At 40.4% G+C, this 22,036-nt stretch overlaps 1 protein-coding gene across 1 annotated transcript; it reads right to left on the bottom strand.

Moving 5' to 3' along the window:
* Nucleotides 1-18,727: 18,727 nt before the first annotated feature.
* Nucleotides 18,728-21,402, bottom strand: LOC131251725 (subtilisin-like protease SBT1.4). Its single transcript, XM_058252637.1, has one exon. It carries the CDS (start codon nucleotides 21,231-21,233, stop codon nucleotides 18,954-18,956), a length of 2,280 nt encoding a protein of 759 aa, XP_058108620.1. The 5' UTR covers nucleotides 21,234-21,402; the 3' UTR covers nucleotides 18,728-18,953.
* Between the last annotated feature and the right edge of the window lie 634 nt (nucleotides 21,403-22,036).

The following is a 22,036-nucleotide window of genomic DNA, read 5'->3' as shown; positions in this document are numbered from 1 at the left end:
CACACCGTTAATCCATTATGTCAGATGAATTTATGATATAAGCCAAAAAATGAGGCATATCCAAAGCTCAAGTGGACCATGCCACAGAAAAATGTGAATCAAATACTTACCGTTAAAAACTTCTTGGGGCCACTGTTTCTTTTGGTATGGGCCAGTTGAGTATTGGATCTACCTCATTTTTCATCTCATGTCTCAAGATGTTGTGGTAAAATGGATGGATAGAATAGATATGTCATATATATCAAGTTGGGGTCCAAAAATTTAAATTACTTCTTTTGAACTGGTTTTCAAGACAGAAATTTTCACGAATATTCAAACATGTGAAACGGTAATAATTATCCATTTTCAGGCTATTTACACCCGTACTTACAAATCAAACAGGCCTCTAAGGTGTTTAGATTAGATAAGCTGCTTGCGCCCCAAGTAGCTTATCCTGGATTCAATCTAGAAGTTGAAAAGCATGTTTGGTTTCCAAGATAATTATAATTTAACCCTCAAGTTTGTTTGGCCCCCCTCACATCCATCATCCATTACATGGGGCCAATCTATGATGTAGATCATCCATCACACCTTAGATGTGGGCTATTCATTTTTAAGGCCTAAACTTTAATGTGGACCGTCCATTGTGTAGGGCCTACCTTTGATGTTGGTCACCCATCACATGGGACCCACCATCAATATTATTGTCTATTATATAGGGCTCACTTTCAATATCCACCACCCATTATATGAGGTCCACTGTCAATATTATTGTCCATCATGGGCTCACCCTCAATATCTACCGCCTATTATGTAGAGCTACCTTTGATGTAGACTGTCCATCTCGTGGGCCTCACCTCTAATGTGGGTCGTCCATCATGCGGACCCACCTTGGATGGTGGGTTACACAGAGCACCGTCCAGCAGCGCGTGAGTTGGAAATCCACACCCGGTCCGTATGTGGAGGGGTCCAATGCCTGGACATTTCCTGGAAATCGAAAAGTCAAAAATATATAAAGAACTTTCTGCATTTTATAAGAGGTCACTTCAGTAAAAGTCTTCAAAATCTTGAGAAAAACAGCATATTATGAATTCACCAGTATATTCAAGTAAAACAGTCCTAAATACGGAATCATATCCGAGATATTTTCATTTTGGATTAAGACCCATCTATAGTTGGTCCCATGATCCAGACCATTAATTTGAAAATGAACCATCACACCACTAAATGATCAAAGTTTCTCTACAAATATATATATGAGAATGGGATCACAATGTGAGAACGTGGATCCAGAACGTCTATTTAGTGGGTACTGTTTCTGGATGGCTCATTTTGAACGTAAAACCGAATGGATAGCTGTATAAATGGTGGTTTTCAAATGGATATGAAAATCAAAGTGGTTAACCGTAACAGTCAACTGTAAGTAGCAAAAGAGCTATTACACGGCTCTTTCCTCATGTGTGAGTAGAGCTGGGCATATATGACCTGATCTGGTAGATCCGACATGATTAGACCAGATCCGACCCGATTCGATCCGAACCAATGGCTTGTATCAAACCGGATCGAGTAGGCCCACCAAAATCCGACCGTACCTCGAGTTAGGTTTGGATCAATCATCAATGCGGACCGATCCAATCCGGAATCCGATCCGATTGGACCTGATCCGATCCGATTCGATTTGATCCGCACAATATTTATTTAACATTGTTTCATATAATATTGTCCACTTGAGATTAGGATATATCTCATTTTTTTCTATAAAATGATCTAGAAAAATAGATGGACGAAATAAATATGTCATAATGAGTCCACAGAGCACTAGCTACCAACGTGGCAAGGAAGTAACGAATCACGCCACTCCTCTCAGGCAGTATGGCGCGGGGTGCATTGAGCACCGAGCTTGCGTGGCTGGCAAGAGAGTAACTAATTAGTCGCGGTCAAGCTCAGGAGAACTTCTCCTGAGGTCGAGCTGTGTGGGCCCCACCGTGATGTGTGTTTAACATCAACACCGTGCATTTGATGGGTTCCCTTTAATTTATGGGATATCCCAAAAATCAACCGTATACCAAACTTAGGTGGGCCATACCATCTAAAATCATGTGAAGACATTACTAAAACATATAAAATCACATGTGGGGCCCACATAAAACTTGAATGCATCTGAAACTTGGTATGAACCGTCATTCAAGTGGGACACACATAATGGATGGTCTGAATTTGTGAACCACACTTGGTGGACCCAAAAATGACTATTAATATTTGAATGGAGGGTAACCCGTAACGCCACTCAATTTTCAACGAGAAGTGAACTGGCGGGTGTCTTCTGTACATGCTTCCATACTGACATAAGTAAGTTATGTGGGTCCCATCATGAAGTATATGTTATATCCAAACCGTTCATCCATTTGGCGGGCTCGTCTTAAGGCCTTAGCCGAAAAATAAGACAGATCTAAAGATCAAGTGGACCACACTATAAAAAAATAATAGAAACTTTGATCTAAACTGTGCCTAACCCGATCCGATTCGGTTCCCTTAACCGAGTCGGTCATGCCAGTACCGCACTGGATCGGATCGAGTCCGTAGACCCAGACTCGGTCCCGGATTGAATCGGGTTCGGATTATGTGCTAAAAGACTCGGATCGATTCGAGTTGGACCCAATTCGGTCCGACTCGACTCGAAGCCCACCTCTATGTGTTAGTTGGTCATCTTTAGATGGGTGAATTATTTTAGTCATGTGTCTAATGTGTTTTTATATGTGTCTGTTTGTAGATGCATATGTTTCTTTATATGTTAGGAACCCTTGAGATCAAGGCAATTTCATAATTTCACATTGTGTTTTTATGTAAGCCCTAGTACATTTCAAGGTAGTAAATATTTTCTCAAGAGAAAGAGAGAGATTATTGTATTAAAAGTTGCTTATTTGCTTTTTTACTTTGAACGCAGTGAATTGATTAAATCCATGGACATATTGAAAAGGAACCCATAAATGTTTATAGGGTGGTTTGCATTTTTCTCATTTTTCTTTTGATCATTTTGTTGTGTGTATGGTTGAGAAGGGATTCTTCTCCCAACACTACATATGTGTGTGTGTTTACATGTGTAGAAGGTTCCTACCTAAGAAGAGTGAAAGAGTCGTAGAAAGAGGTGTGTGTGTGTGTGTGAGAGAGAGAGAGAGAGAGAGAGAGAGAGAGAGAGGAGAGGGGAGGAGAAGAAAATTAAGAGAGTTATTTTTTCTCTTGCATCAAGAGAGCGACTCTAGAAATAGGGATTTTATATACAAGGGAAGAAGATCATCGAGTGAGGCTTAAGAGAAAGCTTATGATATTTAAACATTGTACAAGGGATTATTCTTCACCGGCCGTCGTTTTCCCTTCTCGGATAAGAATGTTTTCTACGTAAAATCAGTGTGAAATACTTTCTCTCTTTATCTTCTATTTTTTATTTTTTTTTTAAAGAAAATTTTAAGCTTGTTATGATTTTGTAGTTAAGTTTGTAAAACAATGCACCATGTGTGTTAGAAGGAAAGAGTTCGGGATGCATCATCCCAACACAAGGGGTATCAAAGCTTTGATTGTTTATTAGGGCTTTGTTTATATAAATCAAGATGGAATTTTCTACAATAAGCATGATTAGTCTTAATAAAAGCAATTGATAAATATACAAGTCCAATGTGAAAATTAAATGTGATTTATTATAAAGACTTGTATATACTAATTTAAGGAGAAAAGTTTGAAACCATGACAAAAGACAAATGTAAGAGGTTAAATAGGAAGGTTATCGGAACAATTCAGCGATAGTTAGATGATACGGTGTTCCATCATGTGTCGAATGAATCCATGATATATTCTCTACTTAAGAAATTGTATGATTTGTATGAGAGAAAGCCAAAGGCAAATAAATTACATTTTCCTTAGGCAAGCTGTCCTTTTCCCTCTTGACTTTTTTCTTTTATCCTTGTCTTCCTCATCATTTTTTTATCTTTTAACCTTTATGGATTATTAAAAATTTTATTAAAAAAAAAAAAATAGGTTCCCATCCAACATGCACAATCATTTGTTTCCTGCCAACTTGTCACTAGTTCATAACATCTGAGCCAAGGAAATGGTGGGATGCATAGTAAAGATAACCCAAGAGAAAAATTCGGATGGTCCATTGATCACATGATCTACACCATCAAAATCACTGAACAACTGATACTGACTCAACGTGTGTTTGTGGCCCTACCCAATGAATGGGTTGTTTAGAATTTTGCTCCTGGTGATATTCATGGTGTGGCCCACTATTTTAAAGGAGATGCAACGTTGTATGTCATCATTTATCAAAAAATCGCCCCATTCGTATGGGAGACCTTTTAGATTCCATATACGCGATGGGACCCACCTAATCAATAACATGGATCATTGGTCTTTAGTACCTGTGGTTATGATCAATTTCATGAAAAGAAGAGTGTTCTGTAGTTTTCGCAGTCCTCATACCACAACATCACATCTTTTTTCTATCTGAGGTGCAGCACTTCGGGTAATAATTTGTGAAATTCATGAACTTTCACCATTATTTGTTTGTATTTTGTTAGGGATTTGCTAAATTCTTGAATTTCTTGAATCCATGTACTTAAAAAATTCATGATTTGGTGCAAATTTGTCTCCCAAACAGGCTAAAGACTTGGCAAATCTATCGGATAAGAGATTTTCTTAAAAGCAATAACAGCTAAAGATTTTGCAAATCTAGAGGCTAAAATTTATTAGGATTGAAATATTCTTAAGGGGCTATTGTGATGTTTATTTGCCATCTAATCTATTCATGAGTTCATATAGACATTGATAAAAGAAAAACACACTAAGATTAATCCAAATCTTATGGGGCTCACGTGAAGTTTTTAATGGTGGGAGTTCAATCCCCACTGTGTGGTCTACTTGAGACTTGAATCTGCATTATTTTTGGGTTAATATATTAAAATGATATAGAAAAATGGATGGATTGAGTAAATAAAACCTAGTCAGGGTAGGGATGCGGATTGCCTCCTACCCAACCGGTCTCTAGCCACTAAAAGGTACATTTGTGTGGGGGCTAACAATCATGTATATGTAATTTATCCATGCCATCCATCATTTTCTTGTGTCATTTTAAGATGTGAGCGAAAAAAATCCAATAAATAGTAAGCTACATCTCATCCTCTCATTTCTGGGATCAAGCCCTAAAATGATTTGTAAAAATGGGTGAACGGAATGGATGAAACACATACATCAGGGTGGGCCCCACGCAATCCAGGTAAAGCTCTGTGGGGCCACTGTGATGTATAAGCCTGAATATCAGGTAAAGCTACGTGGGGCCACTGGGATGTATAAGCATCTTCCATCCAAATTTTCAGATCATTTTAGAATATGACAATAAATGATGCAGATTTAAGTCTCAAGTGGACCACACGGTGGGAATTGAATCCCCACCATTAAAATTTTCTTGTGAGAGCAGAGTAGAGATCAATATAATATTTGTGTTTTCACTTCATCTAAGACTGTACGATCTATGAACAAGTCTCATGGCAAATAACATCCAGATCCATAGCTCAACTGGCAGACTGAGTGGAGAAACCTCGTTTCAACACTTGAGGTCATGATATCGATCCCTAGCTGGGGTGGCTAACATGGAGTGTGTGTACTGACATGGGTGTGTACTAACAAGCTAATCCAACAAAAAAACAAAAAAAAGTCTCATGGCAAATAAACATAAAGGTGGGTTCTTAGGAGTTTCAATAGTGATTTTGATTATCACCACTCCTTATGGTGCAGTCTTCATGGGCATTAGACCTACTAAAGTTTTAGATTCATATTCTAAAATAATATTTAAAAAAAATGATGGATGGTTTAGATAAAACCCCTACATCAAGATAGGCCCCACATAGCTCATCCCATTTAATACGTCCAGAGAGGGGCAGGATGCAATCTATTTCTAGATTCGTGACTTTAATCTCAATTACTGGTCTTTGGAATTTTCAGAAGAATCCAAATCTTTGAAATTTATGTTCTGATTTTCCTTGTGCTAAATAGGCCTTAAGTCTTCAACAGCTACGTCCAGCTACCTGACCGAATGGTTGAAGAGTCTTTACACTTGTAACGTCGCTTTATACAGAAATGGAGTGCAAGAGGCCAATTATGTATTCCCAGGGTAATAGTTTAACGGGTGTTTACCTTTACTATGGGCCCCACCTTGATCATTTGTTGTATATGGATGCCATACATCTGTTTCTCTAGCCTATTTTAGGAAGTTGATGTCGAGGGGGTTGCGGGTTGCAGACACTTTTATGTCCAAGATGGATCGGAGAAGGCTTGATTAGAGGCAGAAGTCATCAGGACCGTCAGAACCTTAAAATAGGCATATCTGTTCACTCCCCAAGTATAGGGTTGTGATGTAGTAATAAACTCGGTAAGACCGAGGTCGAATCCACAGGGACTGAAACTTGTACGTTTCCTGTAACTAGATAGAAATAAAACTAGCCTAAGATGTAATCTAAATCAAATAGAATTTCAGAAATAATTGTGGAATAATTATCTAAAACTTTAAACAATTCAAGGAAGGGAAACTAGGGATTCAAAGGATCCACTTGTAGAGATCAGGGAGATCTTATGCCTGCATCAAGGATTATGGGATTAAATTGAACTTACTTGATCTGGTTTTCAAGAGATGAAAGGTATATGAATTAGAATGGATTCCATCATCTAACCATGCCCAGGCGACAAAGCAAACAACAAGATTAAACTAATTACCAACCAATCAACAGTGCATGAAAGTTAGGAAGGGTACTATCATCCAACCATGCCCAGGAGACGATGGTGAACAACAGGGCCTCTTGACGTCATAAACATCAAAAGAGAAAAAGAAATATTCAAAGCCATTGCAAACCCATTGTAATTTCAGTCACAACAGACCATTAAAGACTGAGAAAATATTCCTTTAATAATTAAACCACAATCAAGTTTAATTCACAATTAAATAATTAAATCAACAAATAAAGTCTCCCATCTCAATACAAGCTTCACCTCCTAGCCCTAGCTAAAAGGTTTAGCTACACATGAATGGGCTAAATAAAACAACAAAATAAAAATAAAAAGGGAAAGAAAAGAACAAGAAGGAAAGAGAGAAAACCAGCTCCACGTTCAGCCCTCCTGCTTTTGCTTCAATCGTACCCAAGCCAAAAAGAACTCCTCCGCTCCTTTTGCTCCCATTCCAACCGTGCCTCCCTCCTCTCTCTTTTTCTTTTTCCTCATATAGAGCCAGGAGGTCGGTGCGGAAGGCTGGAGTCCGCGAACGAGTTAGCTGCGGAAGCGTTCTTTACGCACAGCAGCCAAATTCGGAGCCTTCCACTCTTCTTCTTCTTTGCTTTCCTTCCAAAAGGACAACGTCCTCTGGGAGATTTTTGGCAGACCAACATGATGAACGGCTCAGATTAGCAGTCCGATCGCCCCCACGAGCGCACAACTCGCCGTGAAAACCGAACGGCGTCCGGTTGCGAAACAGAGTGCGTTACGCACTTACGCTGGCTGATGGTGGGGCCCACATAGCTTTCGTTTTGGGAAATCCACGCCGCCCACTTGTTTCCCCTCGAAATTTCAGTCAGGAAGGGCTGGTTTTTGTCGAGTTTTGGTGTGGTCCACCGATGTTTCTCTTCCACCATCTATTGTCCGTTTTAATGATAAAAAATGGATCTTCGGAGTCTTTTTAATTTTTATCCACCTAGGCCTGAGTAAGATTGGCAGTGTGAGTCTCATGAACGGCTCGGATCCTTCGAATAACTGCTGTGTGGGGCCCACTAACGAAAAACGGACGGACAGCGTAAAGACGCTGTCCGTTTTTTTCGCAGAAGAGAGAGGGAGACAGGTCGCAGTCGGGTTTGACCAGACCGGTTGGTCCAATGCAGCTCATGTGCTTTTACACTATACGTACGTCCAACTCGTTTGGAGTCCATGATAATGGATCCTGGAAATCCGCCCCGTTCATCCGTTTTGTCTCCTCAGATAATGGGTTGAGACCAAATTTTAGGCATATCCAGATCTCAGGTGGGCCCAAAATCAATGGTTTATGGGCTGCTTTGAGCGTTGGGCCACTTGCAGAGGGATCCAATGGCTAAAATTTGACGTGTACGGTTATTTTTTGGTCCTCAGGCCACGTATGGAGTTTCGAACTGATCAGATGGTGGGAACCCTATGGTCTTGCATTCTGGATACTTTTCAGGCCACTTGAGCTTTAATTCCTCGATTTTCTTGGATCCCTGGTGTGCAAATCTGTCGATCTTGGTCTCCTAGGGTCCGTCGCTTGCCTTGGTGACTTCAGATTGTTAAATCCATGCTTTTAGTACATTTTTTTAGTCCAAGCTCGTGAATACGCCCTGCATCACAAACATGATTAAATCAGGCCGTTAAACAATACTATGTTTGAAAATTCAGGCAATAACAGGGTCTGATATGCAATATTTGACCCTCAACAATACCCCGCAAACCGAAATGATTTACTCGACGTATCATATATAATTTTGGGGTAGGATGAGCTACAACCAACCTGTCCACGCCAAATTTGCGAGATTCTCATCAGATTGACGGTTAAATTTCTTGTTTATTTCTGTTTTTACTATTTTTAATAAGTTTTTATTTGATTATAACTTTTCATCTGTTAGGCTTTAAGAGTTGTATCTAACATGAAAAGTGTTTAGAAAAGTTTGGAGAATAGTGTGGTTAAGCCACATAGGACACTTACTGTAAATAGTAAATTTATTATTTATAATAAGTTACTATTCATAGTAAGTTATGAATTTTAGGGAGTTTTTGTTGTAGTTTAATTCCTAAACTTCTTCCATGTCTTGGTACCCTTATTTAAAGGGTTGTAGACTCGTTTATTTCATATATCAATCAATTTATAAATTTTCATGAATATTATTTCTATTTTCTTATTTTTTCCTCATGGATTGGAAAAGTCTCTGTAAGGAGTCGAGATAAGCTCATTGGATTTGGAGCAGTTATTCTTAAAGAAGACGGTTATTGACCTGTGGACGGTGATACATGGAGTCGTTATCTTTCGGAAAGAATGGAAGCTTTCTATTGGAAGAGTCAGTTGATTGTGTAAGGGCTATAAGCAACCCTCAACCGTATTGCAGATGCGTTAATTCTGCCCCGAGCCCAAGGCGATGCTCAACCGCCTATGGTCGCTGTGCGAAACAACCCCGATTTTCACACAGCACTCAGCGATAATAGTGAATTACATGCCACCACTGTGAACATGAGGAATCTATTATACATGCTAAAGGTAGAAATAAATTTACAATGGCACAACATCTTTCAAACAAGGTACACTATATACTAAAAAGTCTGTAATGTGATCATCGATGTCAGGAATGATGAGCGATGAGAATTTCATATTAAAAACAATGTGATTGTCGCGTCAAAAGTGGTCCGAAAAATTAAGCAGATTCAAAGCTCGTGTGGACCACACTAGAGGAAACAATGGTGATTGACTGGCTCACCATTAAAATTTTCGAAGGGCCCATCGTAAGGTTTTTGTAATATTTCTGTTGGATGTTAACAACGATCAAGAAGACTTGGATGAAGGGAAAATACAAAGATAAACTTTTGTTAAGTTTTTAATGGTCATTCATTATTGTTCCTAATAGTGTGGTCCACCTGAGATTTGGATCATTTTAAGGTTTGGGATCGTGTCCTAAAATGAGATGATAAAGTAGATGAAATGCGTGAACATACAATGAAGCATGGAGATAGTTTTTGAAACATTCCTAGGCCCCACCCCAATGTTTATTTGCCATCCAACCTGTTGATACCGTGCAATATAAAAAAAATTAAATCAATCTATCCAAAAGTTCTATGGCTCCCAAGAAGTTTTCAACCATAGGCATTCAATCCCGTTATTTCCTGTAGTGGGGTTCACTCAAGCTTTGGATCATCTGCATCACTTTTAAGATGATGTCCTAAAATGAGATGGTAAAATGGATCGACAGCGTGGATAAAACACATACATCATGGTCCACCACCGAGGGTTCACTGTGGAATCCAATTGTATATATTTTTCGAAAGTGGGCCCACACGTTTTGGATATTTCAATTTCAATCTGGGAATGAGCCATCACACTCTCTGGCAATGCATGAAACAGTTTCATCATATTCACTTTTTTTCAAAGATGAGGACGAGATGGCGAGGTTAGAAACGACCCAGCTTCAATCATGTCCCCTTTTTATTTCTTTTTTCTTTTTCCCCGATAAGCTACAGAGTATCAAACCTAGAAGGTGGTGGACCCCGCCACTTGATAGTATAAGTGGGAGAGGTCCGTTCTTATTTGGATTTCTTTCCAAATGGTCCACTTTAAAGGTCACATCGAATGAATGGATAGCCATACATTATGAATGCGATGGATGTCATTGATTGAAATGGACTGGGATTCGGTAGTGACCCCTCCACTACCGAGGTGGTTGGTGATGGTTGGTTCTCTGTGGGGCCCACCGTGATACATGTGTTTTATCTGTGCCGTCCATCCATTTTTGCAGGTCATTTTAGGACATGATACCAAAAATAAGGTAGATCCAAATCTCAGATGAACCACACCACAGAAAAAGTTGTGACTGAAAACCCACCATTAAAAACTTCTTGGGGGCCATATAAGTTTTGAAGCGAGCTGATATTTGTGTTTTCCCGTCATTCAGGTCTGTGTAACCTAATCAATAGGTATGGCAAAATAAACATTACAGTGAGGATTCCAATGGTGCGCGTTCAATCACTACTATTTCTTATGGTGTGGTCCACTTAAGATTTGAATCTGTCTCATTTTTGGTCTCTTGCCCTAAAATAATCTGGAAAAATGGATGAACGGTAGGGATAAAACACAAGAATCATGTTGGTGCCCACAGAGCACCGACCAGTAGCCACCTCGGTATTGGAAGGGTCACTACGGAATCCGAATCCCATTAAAATATCACGGTGGGCCCCACATGTCGATATGTAGATAAGGTAATCCTAGACATGTTTGTTTTGGATGTGGCCTCATAATGAGGATTATAATAAAATCCCACGGCGTGCGTGTGTGGGGTGTGTGTGCGTGTGTAAAATAATAATAATAATAATAATAATAATGAGAATTATAATAATGGTAACGTTGACAAAGGCCCACCTACTACGGGTCCCCACTCCAATGCATTTCCTCATGGGAATTACTGAATTAGTCAGGAAGGAGCATGTGGTGGAGAATAGAAAAGGTTTATTCACCATGAGGTGGGTCCCACGTTGGATGGGTTCACAACCCAAAAACCTGATTAATTTATCCTAACCGTTCTTTACACGCTTGCAAAATGGACGGTTAAGATCGACATGGCAACAGTCCATATCCAGCGAGCAAGAGTCTATAGGTATGATGATGTGGCACCTGATGAACGGACCACATAAATCACTGGCCATGCAACCATCAGCAGCCATTGTTCGTAGAATAAGAGAAAGATGTCTCTAATGCACAGGTTATCTTCCATAGGATGTTCAAGTACTGGCCATAACAGTTGGCTGATGAGTATGAACCGTTGATCAAAATTCCGACAGGTTCTGCCTCCTGTCAAACGAAAACAAGGAAATTTTATTTTTCGAACGGATGGATAGAAGATTGATCTACGGTTGGATTGACAAATCCTCAGGAGTACGTTCTGAATTGGACGGACCCTGTTAATCGTACCCCAAAGATGATTGGATTGGACAGATCTTAGATTCATGATGAACTCGGTTTTTACAAAGGCAGAAGATACGACCATACACGTTTGATGTGGAGCAGGTCGGGGACAATTTCATGGCAAAGATGGATCAGAAAAGGCTCGGTCGAAGATAAAAGTGATCTGGACCGTCGGACCTTAAATTGAGGGTATTTTACAATCCGGAATGAGTTATCGGGCGTAAAATATATGATTTTGAAGTAAAAAGAGCGAATTTAGCCACCCAACCCTGCTAGTCTGCTATGCCGGGTTGCACAAGATCGATGGTCATTATAACTCTTCATCCATGGAGCTACGCCCAACATGAGAAGTGCTTAGAATAATCACGGGAACAGCTTGGTGAAGCCAAATAGGACCCTAAATATTTTTGGCCGAAAACCTTGTGCACGAACTTACTATTTATAATAAGTTGTGAATTCTAAAACTTCTTTATTTCATCCATTAATCAAATTACATATTTTTTAAGAATTTATTTTTATTTTTCATGCTTTTTCCTCTTGAATCCGAGAATTCTCAGTGAGTAGTCTAGAGAAGCTCCATGGATTCAGAGTAATTATCCTTGAGGAAGACGGTGATCGACTTCATCGCGTTCATTTCCGTGTCAACGTTGATCTTGGGTTCGATGATGATCAAACCAATCCACGGTCTTCATCATCAGCGCCCACCAAAGCTCAAAAAGAGGCAGTACAATGGTCATGGCCACAAGTGGTGATTGCTACCCACTAAATCAAGGGTGAGTTAAACTGGATCCTTACTCTTGCCCGGGTGGTACTCCCAGGAGTCTCGACACCCAGTCAAGGGTTCGAGTATCCGTAGGTGGTGAAATCCCACCATGGCATGAGTGTATCGGGGTGTGTGTGCGGGTGTGAAAAAGAAAAAAGAAAGAAAGGTGAGTTAAACTGATACAGGACCGTTGGATCAACAATTAGGGTCCACCAATGGAACTCACTTAAGACCAGGATAAGTTTTTAAGGTCTGGACTAGGCTACAGGGATGACAGATTCAATCTGATGGCCTAAAATTTTCATCGATCAAACTGGGGCCCACATAATGATAGTCCTATAACTCAATGGAACCGTGCACCTATATTCATAGGCTTTTAGCTTTAAAATAATAATAATAATAAATCCAATTAGAGATAAACTTGGACATCTTTTATGTTATGGTGGGAATGAGCTGTACTGAGTTATCATCTTATCTCCTAATAATCTCTTAATAAGAAAACTCAATTTATATTCTCCAATTGAATTATTCAATGCCATAATTTTATAATTCTCCCTATTAGATGACATTACATCAAATCCATAAGTGGATCTATGGTTGTCAGAGCCGTGTGCGTGGGGTTGGCCTTGGCCCTAGTCGGATTTCTAACTATTTCGAGTTGGGCATATTAAAAATTTTAATTTTGGTAGGCCCGAACCCTGCCCATTAATAACCTTGAGTAGATTAAAAAAAAGATTCAATCCAATCCCTAACTACTTGATCTAAACTATTAATTTTCCCATATAAATTATTAATTTTATTGTACTTAACTGAACACATTTTATTTCAATAATGGCATGTACCTAATTACTTTTGAAATCAAGTAAATTTAATCTTTGCAAACTTGACTGACAAAACACATTAAAAATATTAATATATAATTATTAAAAAAAGGTTCACAATAAAATCCTACCATCCAATCAATCTAGCACATTAGATAAGTATCATGTATATCATTATCATTATGTGATCATCTATGATTTTTCTCTAACTCATTTTCATGATATGGTCTTAATTTAGCCACTTTCCAGCATCTTCTGACTCAGCTAAATATGTATACATGTTGTTGAGAACACAAAAGTCACCTATAATACTAGCAATTTGCATAGTGATTCGACTGGTATTGTCGATCCATTGCTTGTATGTTATTTGTCTCGCAACACGTATAATTCAATTCATACATGGGGAATGATCAAGCATTCATTCTTTACATAATCATTACACGAGAGTTATATAATCAATTAATGATCCATTCCCACTACAATATCTAAGCTTACATTATCTAATTGAGTATGAAGCCAATTGTGTAATTTGGATGAAATCTCATCTAAGTCATTGAAGTAGAGTGGGTCACAGACACTTTTATGTTCAAGATGGACCAGAGAAGGCCCGATCAGAGGCAGAAGTCATCAAGACCGTAAGAACCTAACAGGCATATCTCGCAAATCGGAATGAGTTACTCGACGTACCATATATGATTTTGGGGATAGGACGAGGTACCTAAGCCAACCAACCCGGCATAGCCGAGTTGCCCAAGCCAAATTTACGAGATTCTATCAAATCGATGGTCAAATTGTATGTTTATTTCCGTTTTTACTATAAATTGTAAATTTTAGTTTGATTATAACTCTTCATCCGTTGGACTTTAAGAGTTGTGTCTAACATGAAAAATGCTTAGAATAATTAGGAGAATAACGTGGTTAAACCACATAGGAAACTTACTATAAAAAGTAAATTTACTATTTAATAAGTTACGAATTTTTAGGAGTTTTAGTTTTAGTTTGCTTCTAATTTCTCTTCTATTGCTTGGTATCCCTATTTAAAGGGTTGTGAACTCGTTTATTTCAATTAATTAATCAATTTCAAATTTATTAGAATTTATTTCTATTTTCTTGCTTTCTTTCCTCGTGGATTCAAGAAGTCTCTATGAGGAGTCCAGAGAAGGTCTATGGGTTCAGAGTAGTTATCCTTGAGGAAGACGGTGATCGACCTCACTCATGTCATTCCCTATGTCAATTGGGATCAAAGCGAGGACTCCCCTCGGGCCAATGACAAACAATAAAAGTATGAACCAAAATCCTGTGGACAGTGATATAAGGATTCGTTATCTTTCGAAAAAAATGGAGGCTTGCCATCGGGAGAGTCAGTTGACTATGCAAGGGCTACAAGCAACCCTCAACCGTATTGTGGATGTACTAATTCCACCCCGAGCTCAAAGTGATGCTCAACCACCTGTGGTCATTGTACGACATAGCCCCGATTTCTGTAAAGCACCATCAGATGATGGTAAATCATAGGCCATCACTTTGATCATGAGGAAACCGTTATACATGCCAAAGGTAGAAATATAATTTCAACGAGACAATATCTTTCGAACGAGGTGCACTATAAGCCGAAAAGTCTGTAATGTGATCATCGATATCAGTAGTGAGAATCTCGTGTCAAAAATAATGGTGGAATAGCTGTAACTGAAAACAGAAAAGCATCCATCTCCGTACACGATTGGATGGATCAAGGAAGTCAACAAAACAGAGGTAACCGAATAATGCACTATCTCATTTCAATGGATAAAAATTATTAGGATCAAGTACTTTTTGACGTAGTCGATATGGAAGTTTGTCATATGTTACTTGGTCGACCATAGCAAAATAATATTGATTCTATTGCTATGCATAGATGTCAGAATAACGTATTGAAATTTATTACAGATGGTAGAAAGATTGGCATCCTCTCTATGAGAGCGGAGAACCAACCCAAGACTTCTAAAGTGGAGCGACAATCTCTCACAATTGAACATGTTTTTGTTTAACAATCTGAGGAAACAAGATATATATCCATTAGTTTTTTTAAAAAAAAAAAGAATATATGAAACCTGTGAACATCTCAGGGGATTTAAAGCCAGTATTGCAGGAGTTTAAAGCGATTGTGCTCGATGAACTCCCCAATAAATTGCCTCTCATACGAGATATACAAAACCACATTGATCTTGTTACAGGGATAAGTCTGTCTAATTGCCCATATTATCAGGAGGAATGTGAGATCTTAAAAGCAGAAGTGAAGGAATTAATCCACACTAACCAAGTCAAGGAGAGCATGAGTACATGTATTGTGTCAACTCAAGAGCATAATCTCAAGTACAAGAAAAGGGCTAATAAACATTGGTATTAAAAGTTATCTCAGAATTATAAACTAATACCCTTAAGTAACTCGAGGATGAGTTTTTTTCAAGAGAATGGGTATGATGTAGAAAGTGTTACAGATACATTCCTAACATAGTTGGACTAAAAAAAGGTGGACCGTAAATTGATCATAACTTTTGATTCGGGTATCATTACGGCACACCAGACGGAGTATCATGAACCGAAGCAACATGAGAACTTGAGGACGAGTTCTTTTGAAGTGGATGTGACTGATGTAAAGCAGGTCGCGGACACTTTAATGTCCAAGATGAACCAAAGAAGGCCTAATCAAAGGCAAAAGCCATCAAGACCGTCAGAACCTTAAAACAGACATATCTTGCAAATCGGAATGAGTTACTCAACGTACCATGTATGATTTTGGGGTAGGACGAGCTACTTTGGCCAACCAACGCGGCATAGCCGGGTTGCCCACACCAAATTTACAAGATTCCATCAAAACGATGGTCAAATTGCATGTTTATTTCCGTTTTTACTATAAATAGTAAGTTTTAGTTTGATTATAACTCTTCATTCGTTGGGCTTTAGGAGTTGTGTCCAACATGAAAAGTGCTTAGAATAATTAAGAGAAGAACGTGGTTAAGCCACATAGGAAAAGGTAAATTTACTATTTATAGTAAGTTATGAATTTCTAGGAGTTTTAGTTTTAGTTTGCTTCTAATTTCTCTCGTATTGCTTGGTATCCCTATTTAAAGGGTGTGAACTCGTTTATTTCAATTAATTAATCAATTTTGAATTTATTAGAATTTATTTCTATTTTCTTGCTTTCTTTCCTCGTGGATTCGAAAGTCTCTATGAGGAGTCCAATGAAGCTCCATGGATTCGGAGTACTTATCCTTGAGGAAGACGATGATCGACCTCACTATATTCATCTCTACATTAATTGGTATCAAAGCGAAGTTTTTTCTCGGATCAATGGCTTCTAACGACAGGACGGTGCTCCATGGAATCAACTTTTGACACAGGGATGAACGTGATGAGGTCAATCACTGTCTTCCTCAAGGATAACTACTTCAAATACACGGAGCTTCTTTGGACTCCTCACAGAAACTTCTCGAATCCATGAGGAAAGAAAGCAAGAAAATAGAAATAAATTCTAATAAATTCGAAATTGATTAATTAATTGAAATAAACGAGTAAACAAACCTTTAAATAGGGATACCAAGTAATAAAAGAGAAATCAGAAGCAAACTAAAACTAAAACTCCTAGAAATTCGTAACTTACTATAAATAATAAATTTACTTTTTATAGTAAGTTTCCTATGTGGCTTAACCACGTTATTCTCTTAATTATTCTAAGCACTTTTCATGTTGGACACAACTCCTAAAGCCCAACGGATGAAGAGTTATAATCAAACTAAAACTTATAGTTTATAGTAAAAATGGAAATAAACATGTAATTTGACCGTATTGATGGAATCTCGCAAATTCGGTGTGGGTGACCCAGCGTTGCTAGGTTGGTTGGCTAAAGTAGCTCGTCTTACCCCAAAATCATATATGGTACGTCGAGTAACTTATTTCGATTTGTGAAATATATCTGTTTTAAGGTTCTAACGATCTTGATGGCTTTTGCCTCTGATTGGGCCTTCTTTGGTCCATTTTGGATATGAAAGTGTCCACGACTCGTTCTACATCAGTCCTCTCCACTTCAAAAGAACTTGTCCTCGAGTTCTCGTGTTGCTTCGGCTCATGATACTCCGTCTGGTACGCCGTAATGATACCCAGATCAAAAGTTATGATGAATTTACGGTCCACCTTCTTTTGGTCCAACCATGCTAACAATGTATCCGTAACACTTTCTACATCAGTCACCTTATAAATTAGGCAAAAGCTCCTCGACATGCATTATTCTTATTGTTACTGTCTGAAATGCATAGACTATGCATTTAATTGGCGAACATTAACAAATTTCACCGTGATACATGATATTAATGTCTACATATGTACTTATTCATGATCAGATTTATATATATATTAAAACATGGAAAAATCTCACTGCAATCTAATAAATAAATATATACATGTCTTAATAAGAATATAATGAGTTATATAAACCCTAACAAGTTTTTGAGATAGGGTCTCTCCAACAATGGTCTGGATTGCAAGAAATGGGACCCGGTCATTGTAATTAAAACCAAAAGCACTCCAAACATCTAGGATAGGATGAAGCTAAGATAAGTCTGCGAGGATAACAGTGATGATGATGAATTACAATGTCTACACCTAATGCAGCATGTAAAATCCAATCCTCATCAGACAGGCCTAACAATCTTCATGCAGCAGTAGAGCTGATAGGCCCATTGGATCTGGAGTTAGCTTAAGCCCAGATATTGAACTGATCAGCCAGCGGGACTTGCTGTGCTAGCAGGAGAGGCAAAGCTTCATGTTGGCCCATGGGTCCATCTCTCCGGCCGTTTATGGGGTTTGTTTGGACCAAGATTGGTCGGGCTTGGTTTAAAAAGCATGGCCCATGAAGTAAATGGGTCAGCCCTGTGTTAAGCCACCGAACCCAACCCACCCATATAGCTTATCAATGGGCTGGTCCAGATGAGCCGACCCAACCTGGCCCAAAACTCAAAACTAATGAACAGACTATAAGTATAGATACAAGCGACCTAGCATGTAACATCTGTCGATTCTGTCCTATCAGATGACTTTTGTCCATTGATTGTGGGCCCCATTTATATTTTGTAAACCGTCCATCTATGTGTCCCTGATCAGGGTGCTACGATTGTCTGATCAGTGCAACTTTTAGTTCATGACCGATCTATGCTGCTAACCCATCAATCTCATGCATGGCCCACCAATCTACGGTGCTGAACCGCCGGTCTTTAAGACTGGGACAAGTTGTATTTGGGACTCAGTACTACCCAATCCAGTTCGATATCACCCTAACTCGCGCGAGTCAGGCCAATACACACCCCACTTGGGAAAGTCGTGAGTCGATCTCAGTCGTTGAGTCTAGAATCCATGATTTAGATTGAAGGCCCGAGTTGTCGTATACATAGAGATCACATACAACAAGTTGTACCATAGACTTAGAGTATGGTTAGAACACATGGATAATCCAATGGCCATTCTGGATCAAGCAGATGATCAACGGTGCAGAAATCCTACCGAACACATGGATAATCCTACCCGGTTAGGATAGACCCGCTGAAAGAACCGGGTCCTGGTCGGGTCCAGATCTCAGACCATTGAAATGACCATTACATCATTTCTGATAGATGATCCAATCACCAAATGGACGTCTTGAATCGCATCTTCTAATTCAAATAGAAGATACCGAGCTTGGGCTCCAGCAAATAGCAATAGGACTTCGGACAACATGGGCCCCATCAATCCACGTGATCGAACCAAACCCCATGCTGGCCGTTGGATCAGCGATCGAAGCAAACGTGATCACATACGATAAGCTTTGGTTTTGTGCACTAAACACAAGCTTACTCGGCGAAACGTTGATCTGAACCGTTGATGGGCCTGTAATGTTGGCTACATAAACAGATCCTGCCCCACCAACGTTAGTAACGACCCTTCGACGCTGAACTACATCTCTGTTGGATTTGAAAACCACAGAGAAAGATGGGTAGTTCAGATCTCCCGGACTAGCCATGGATTTCGCCGAGCAGTTAACGGCGGCTTTATCCTTGATGAAGACGGCAATCCGATCAACACCATATCCAATGGCGCAGAGGAATGCCACGTAATCATCGGTGTTGATATCATAAATCAGGCCTGGATTGAGAGATTTGTTGGGATCCACATGTCCGGCCCCATGAATGAACGGTGTGGATTCGTTTCTCGTGCCTTGATCTTCAAAATTCCCGCCAGAACTGTCCACGTTGTATGAAGTTGTCATGAGGGCGGATTTTATAGCAGCTGGGCTCCACTGAGGGTGGGCCTTTCGGAGTAAAGCCCCAAGCCCACTTACGTGTGGACAGGCCATCGACGTACCAGATTTAATGTTGAATTCAACCCGTCTCGGGTCGATTTCGAGATTGGTCGGGCTGGTGAACCCGGTCCAGCTCGCTAAGATATTGACGCCGGGCGCTATCACATCCGGCTTGAGAATCTCCGGAATTTTATTGGTGGGCCCACGGCTGGAGAACCGTGCAACCTTAGGAGATACTGGTGAATTGCTGATCACCGTTCGTTTGAATACGATGGTAGCAGTCGGTGAAGACCACGGCCACCATTTTGATTGGATGTATTTCCGGATGCTGGCGCCTGCGGTCTTACCTACATTTGTAGCAGGGATGAGATGCAGTTCTGCAGACGGCACTTCGTTGTAGCTATCTGCGGCGATCATCCCGACTCCGCCAGCCCGTTTGACTACATCTCCCTTCCTAATGATTAATCCGTCACTGTCGTCGTTGCAGACGACGATCTTCCCACGGACCGTAGATGATTTGAGCTTCAAGCAGGATCCACCGTCGACGAGAGAGAGATCAGAGGAATCAAACGGTTCGCCGGAGTAAAGCGACACTCCACTGTAGGTTGTACCGTCTCCAAGAACAACATTAGCGGGGAATTCTCTATCGACCGTTGAAGCGCCTACAGTGAAAATCCACGGTGCGATGTTCATGACACTGCCAGGAGTGGGCCCATCGTTCCCTGCTGAAGCGGAGATGAGGACGCCTCTCTGTACGGCGCCGAATGATCCAATGGCGATCGAGTCGTTATCGTAGTCACCAGCTGGCATGTTGAAGCTGAGGGAGAGAGAAATTATGTGGACCCCATCAGCAATCGATTCGTCCATGGCTGCAAGTATGTCTGAATCGAAGCAACCGCTCAGCCAACAGATCTTATAGACGGCAATCCTCGCCTTGGTTGCTATTCCCCTCGCTTCGCCGATGGAGAGATTATAAAACCCGGCGCTTGTTACAGTAGACCCGGCTGCCGTTGATGCTGTGTGGGTCCCATGGCCTTCGGTGTCCCTCGGCGATCTTGATTCGAGGGTCTCGTTCATCTTCTTTTGTAAATATTCTTCATATCCGGCGTAGTAGGCTCTCGCTCCAATAAGTTTTCTGTTGCAGGCGGAGGTGGAGAAATTGGTGGCAGTCTCACATGAGCCTTTCCAGCTGGCAGGCACAGCTGAGAGGCCGGTATCAGAGAAGCTGCGCCGTTCAGGCCAGATCCCGGAGTCCAGGACGCCGATGATGATGTCATTGGCGTAATCTGAATTGGGCCAGATGCCGGAGACGTCGGCAAGGCCTAGGAACTTGGGAGTGTGCGTGGTGTCTAGATGGTGGATCCGTTCTGATTGGACGGAGAGGATTCCAGGGAGATCTTGGAGAGCGGCTGCTTGGGATGGGGTGAGGCGGGCTGCAAAGCCATGGATGGCGTGATCGTAGGTGTAGAGGATTTTGGTGGGGTGGGGAGATTGAGGGAGGGTCATGAGGGTGGATGAGTACCAGTGATGGTGGGTCATGAAGATGGCTGGTTTTTGAGATTTTGAGACGTGGACAATGTATGTGGAGTGGTGATCATGTGAATGTACGGTGGAGATGAGAGAGAGGAGAAGGAAGAGGAGGATGGATGAATTTCCCATGCTTTCCTTCTCCTTTGGAGGACAGCCGATGAGTTTGAGTAATGGAAGGGAGCTACTATATTCACAACTAGCTGTTACGCATGTGCTGATTTTCCATTAGAAAAACACAAATCATATATGCCCGATCAACGTGGCCCACGTGGTCGATCCGATTATCATTTGGAAGGTTGAGATTAATCCAAACACATATCCTCTTCATTTGCCATTCTAGTAGAACAAGTACGCACTCCAAACGTGGATAGCTTATGAGTCGAAACGAAGTAGGCCGGACGGGTCGAAGTAGGCCCCATTGTCTACATTGGTGGGCCTGACACTTTGCAGGACCGTCTATTGGATGGGCCACACATCTACAAGTGGGTGTGATCAACCCATGAGGAAACAACTGAATAACGTTTTAGAAGTATGGTGAGCGAATATTCTCAATTACATATTTCAGCTGTGCACATAACAATTTCCATTTGCAGATGATCGTTTATCACCGAGTTCCCAGCTGGAAACTGAGTCGCGTTTCCCAGCTATGGGTATGGTTTGGAGTTTCTCTAGGCAGGTGAGTTTCCTATGCTTGTTCGAGGATGATGTTCATGTGACCAACTCAACTCGAGCTAATTGTTTACTATTCATGGGTCTCATCTGAATACTGAAGTGGGGCCCACCACCAGAAATTTCAATTCACCCGACAATGAAATCTGGACCATTGGCGGAATTTAATATGTGCAAGCAGTCACATGTGATGATTTCTTACATCCATGACTTGGTAATTAAAATAATAACGAGGTCAGGTCCAATACAAATGTTTCTCCTTT

Source organism: Magnolia sinica, chromosome 7, assembly GCF_029962835.1.
Source record: "Magnolia sinica isolate HGM2019 chromosome 7, MsV1, whole genome shotgun sequence".
Taxonomy (NCBI): Eukaryota; Viridiplantae; Streptophyta; class Magnoliopsida; order Magnoliales; family Magnoliaceae; genus Magnolia; species Magnolia sinica.
The sequence above is the reverse complement of the archived record's forward strand: the minus strand, read 5'-3'. Positions and strand labels throughout refer to the sequence as shown.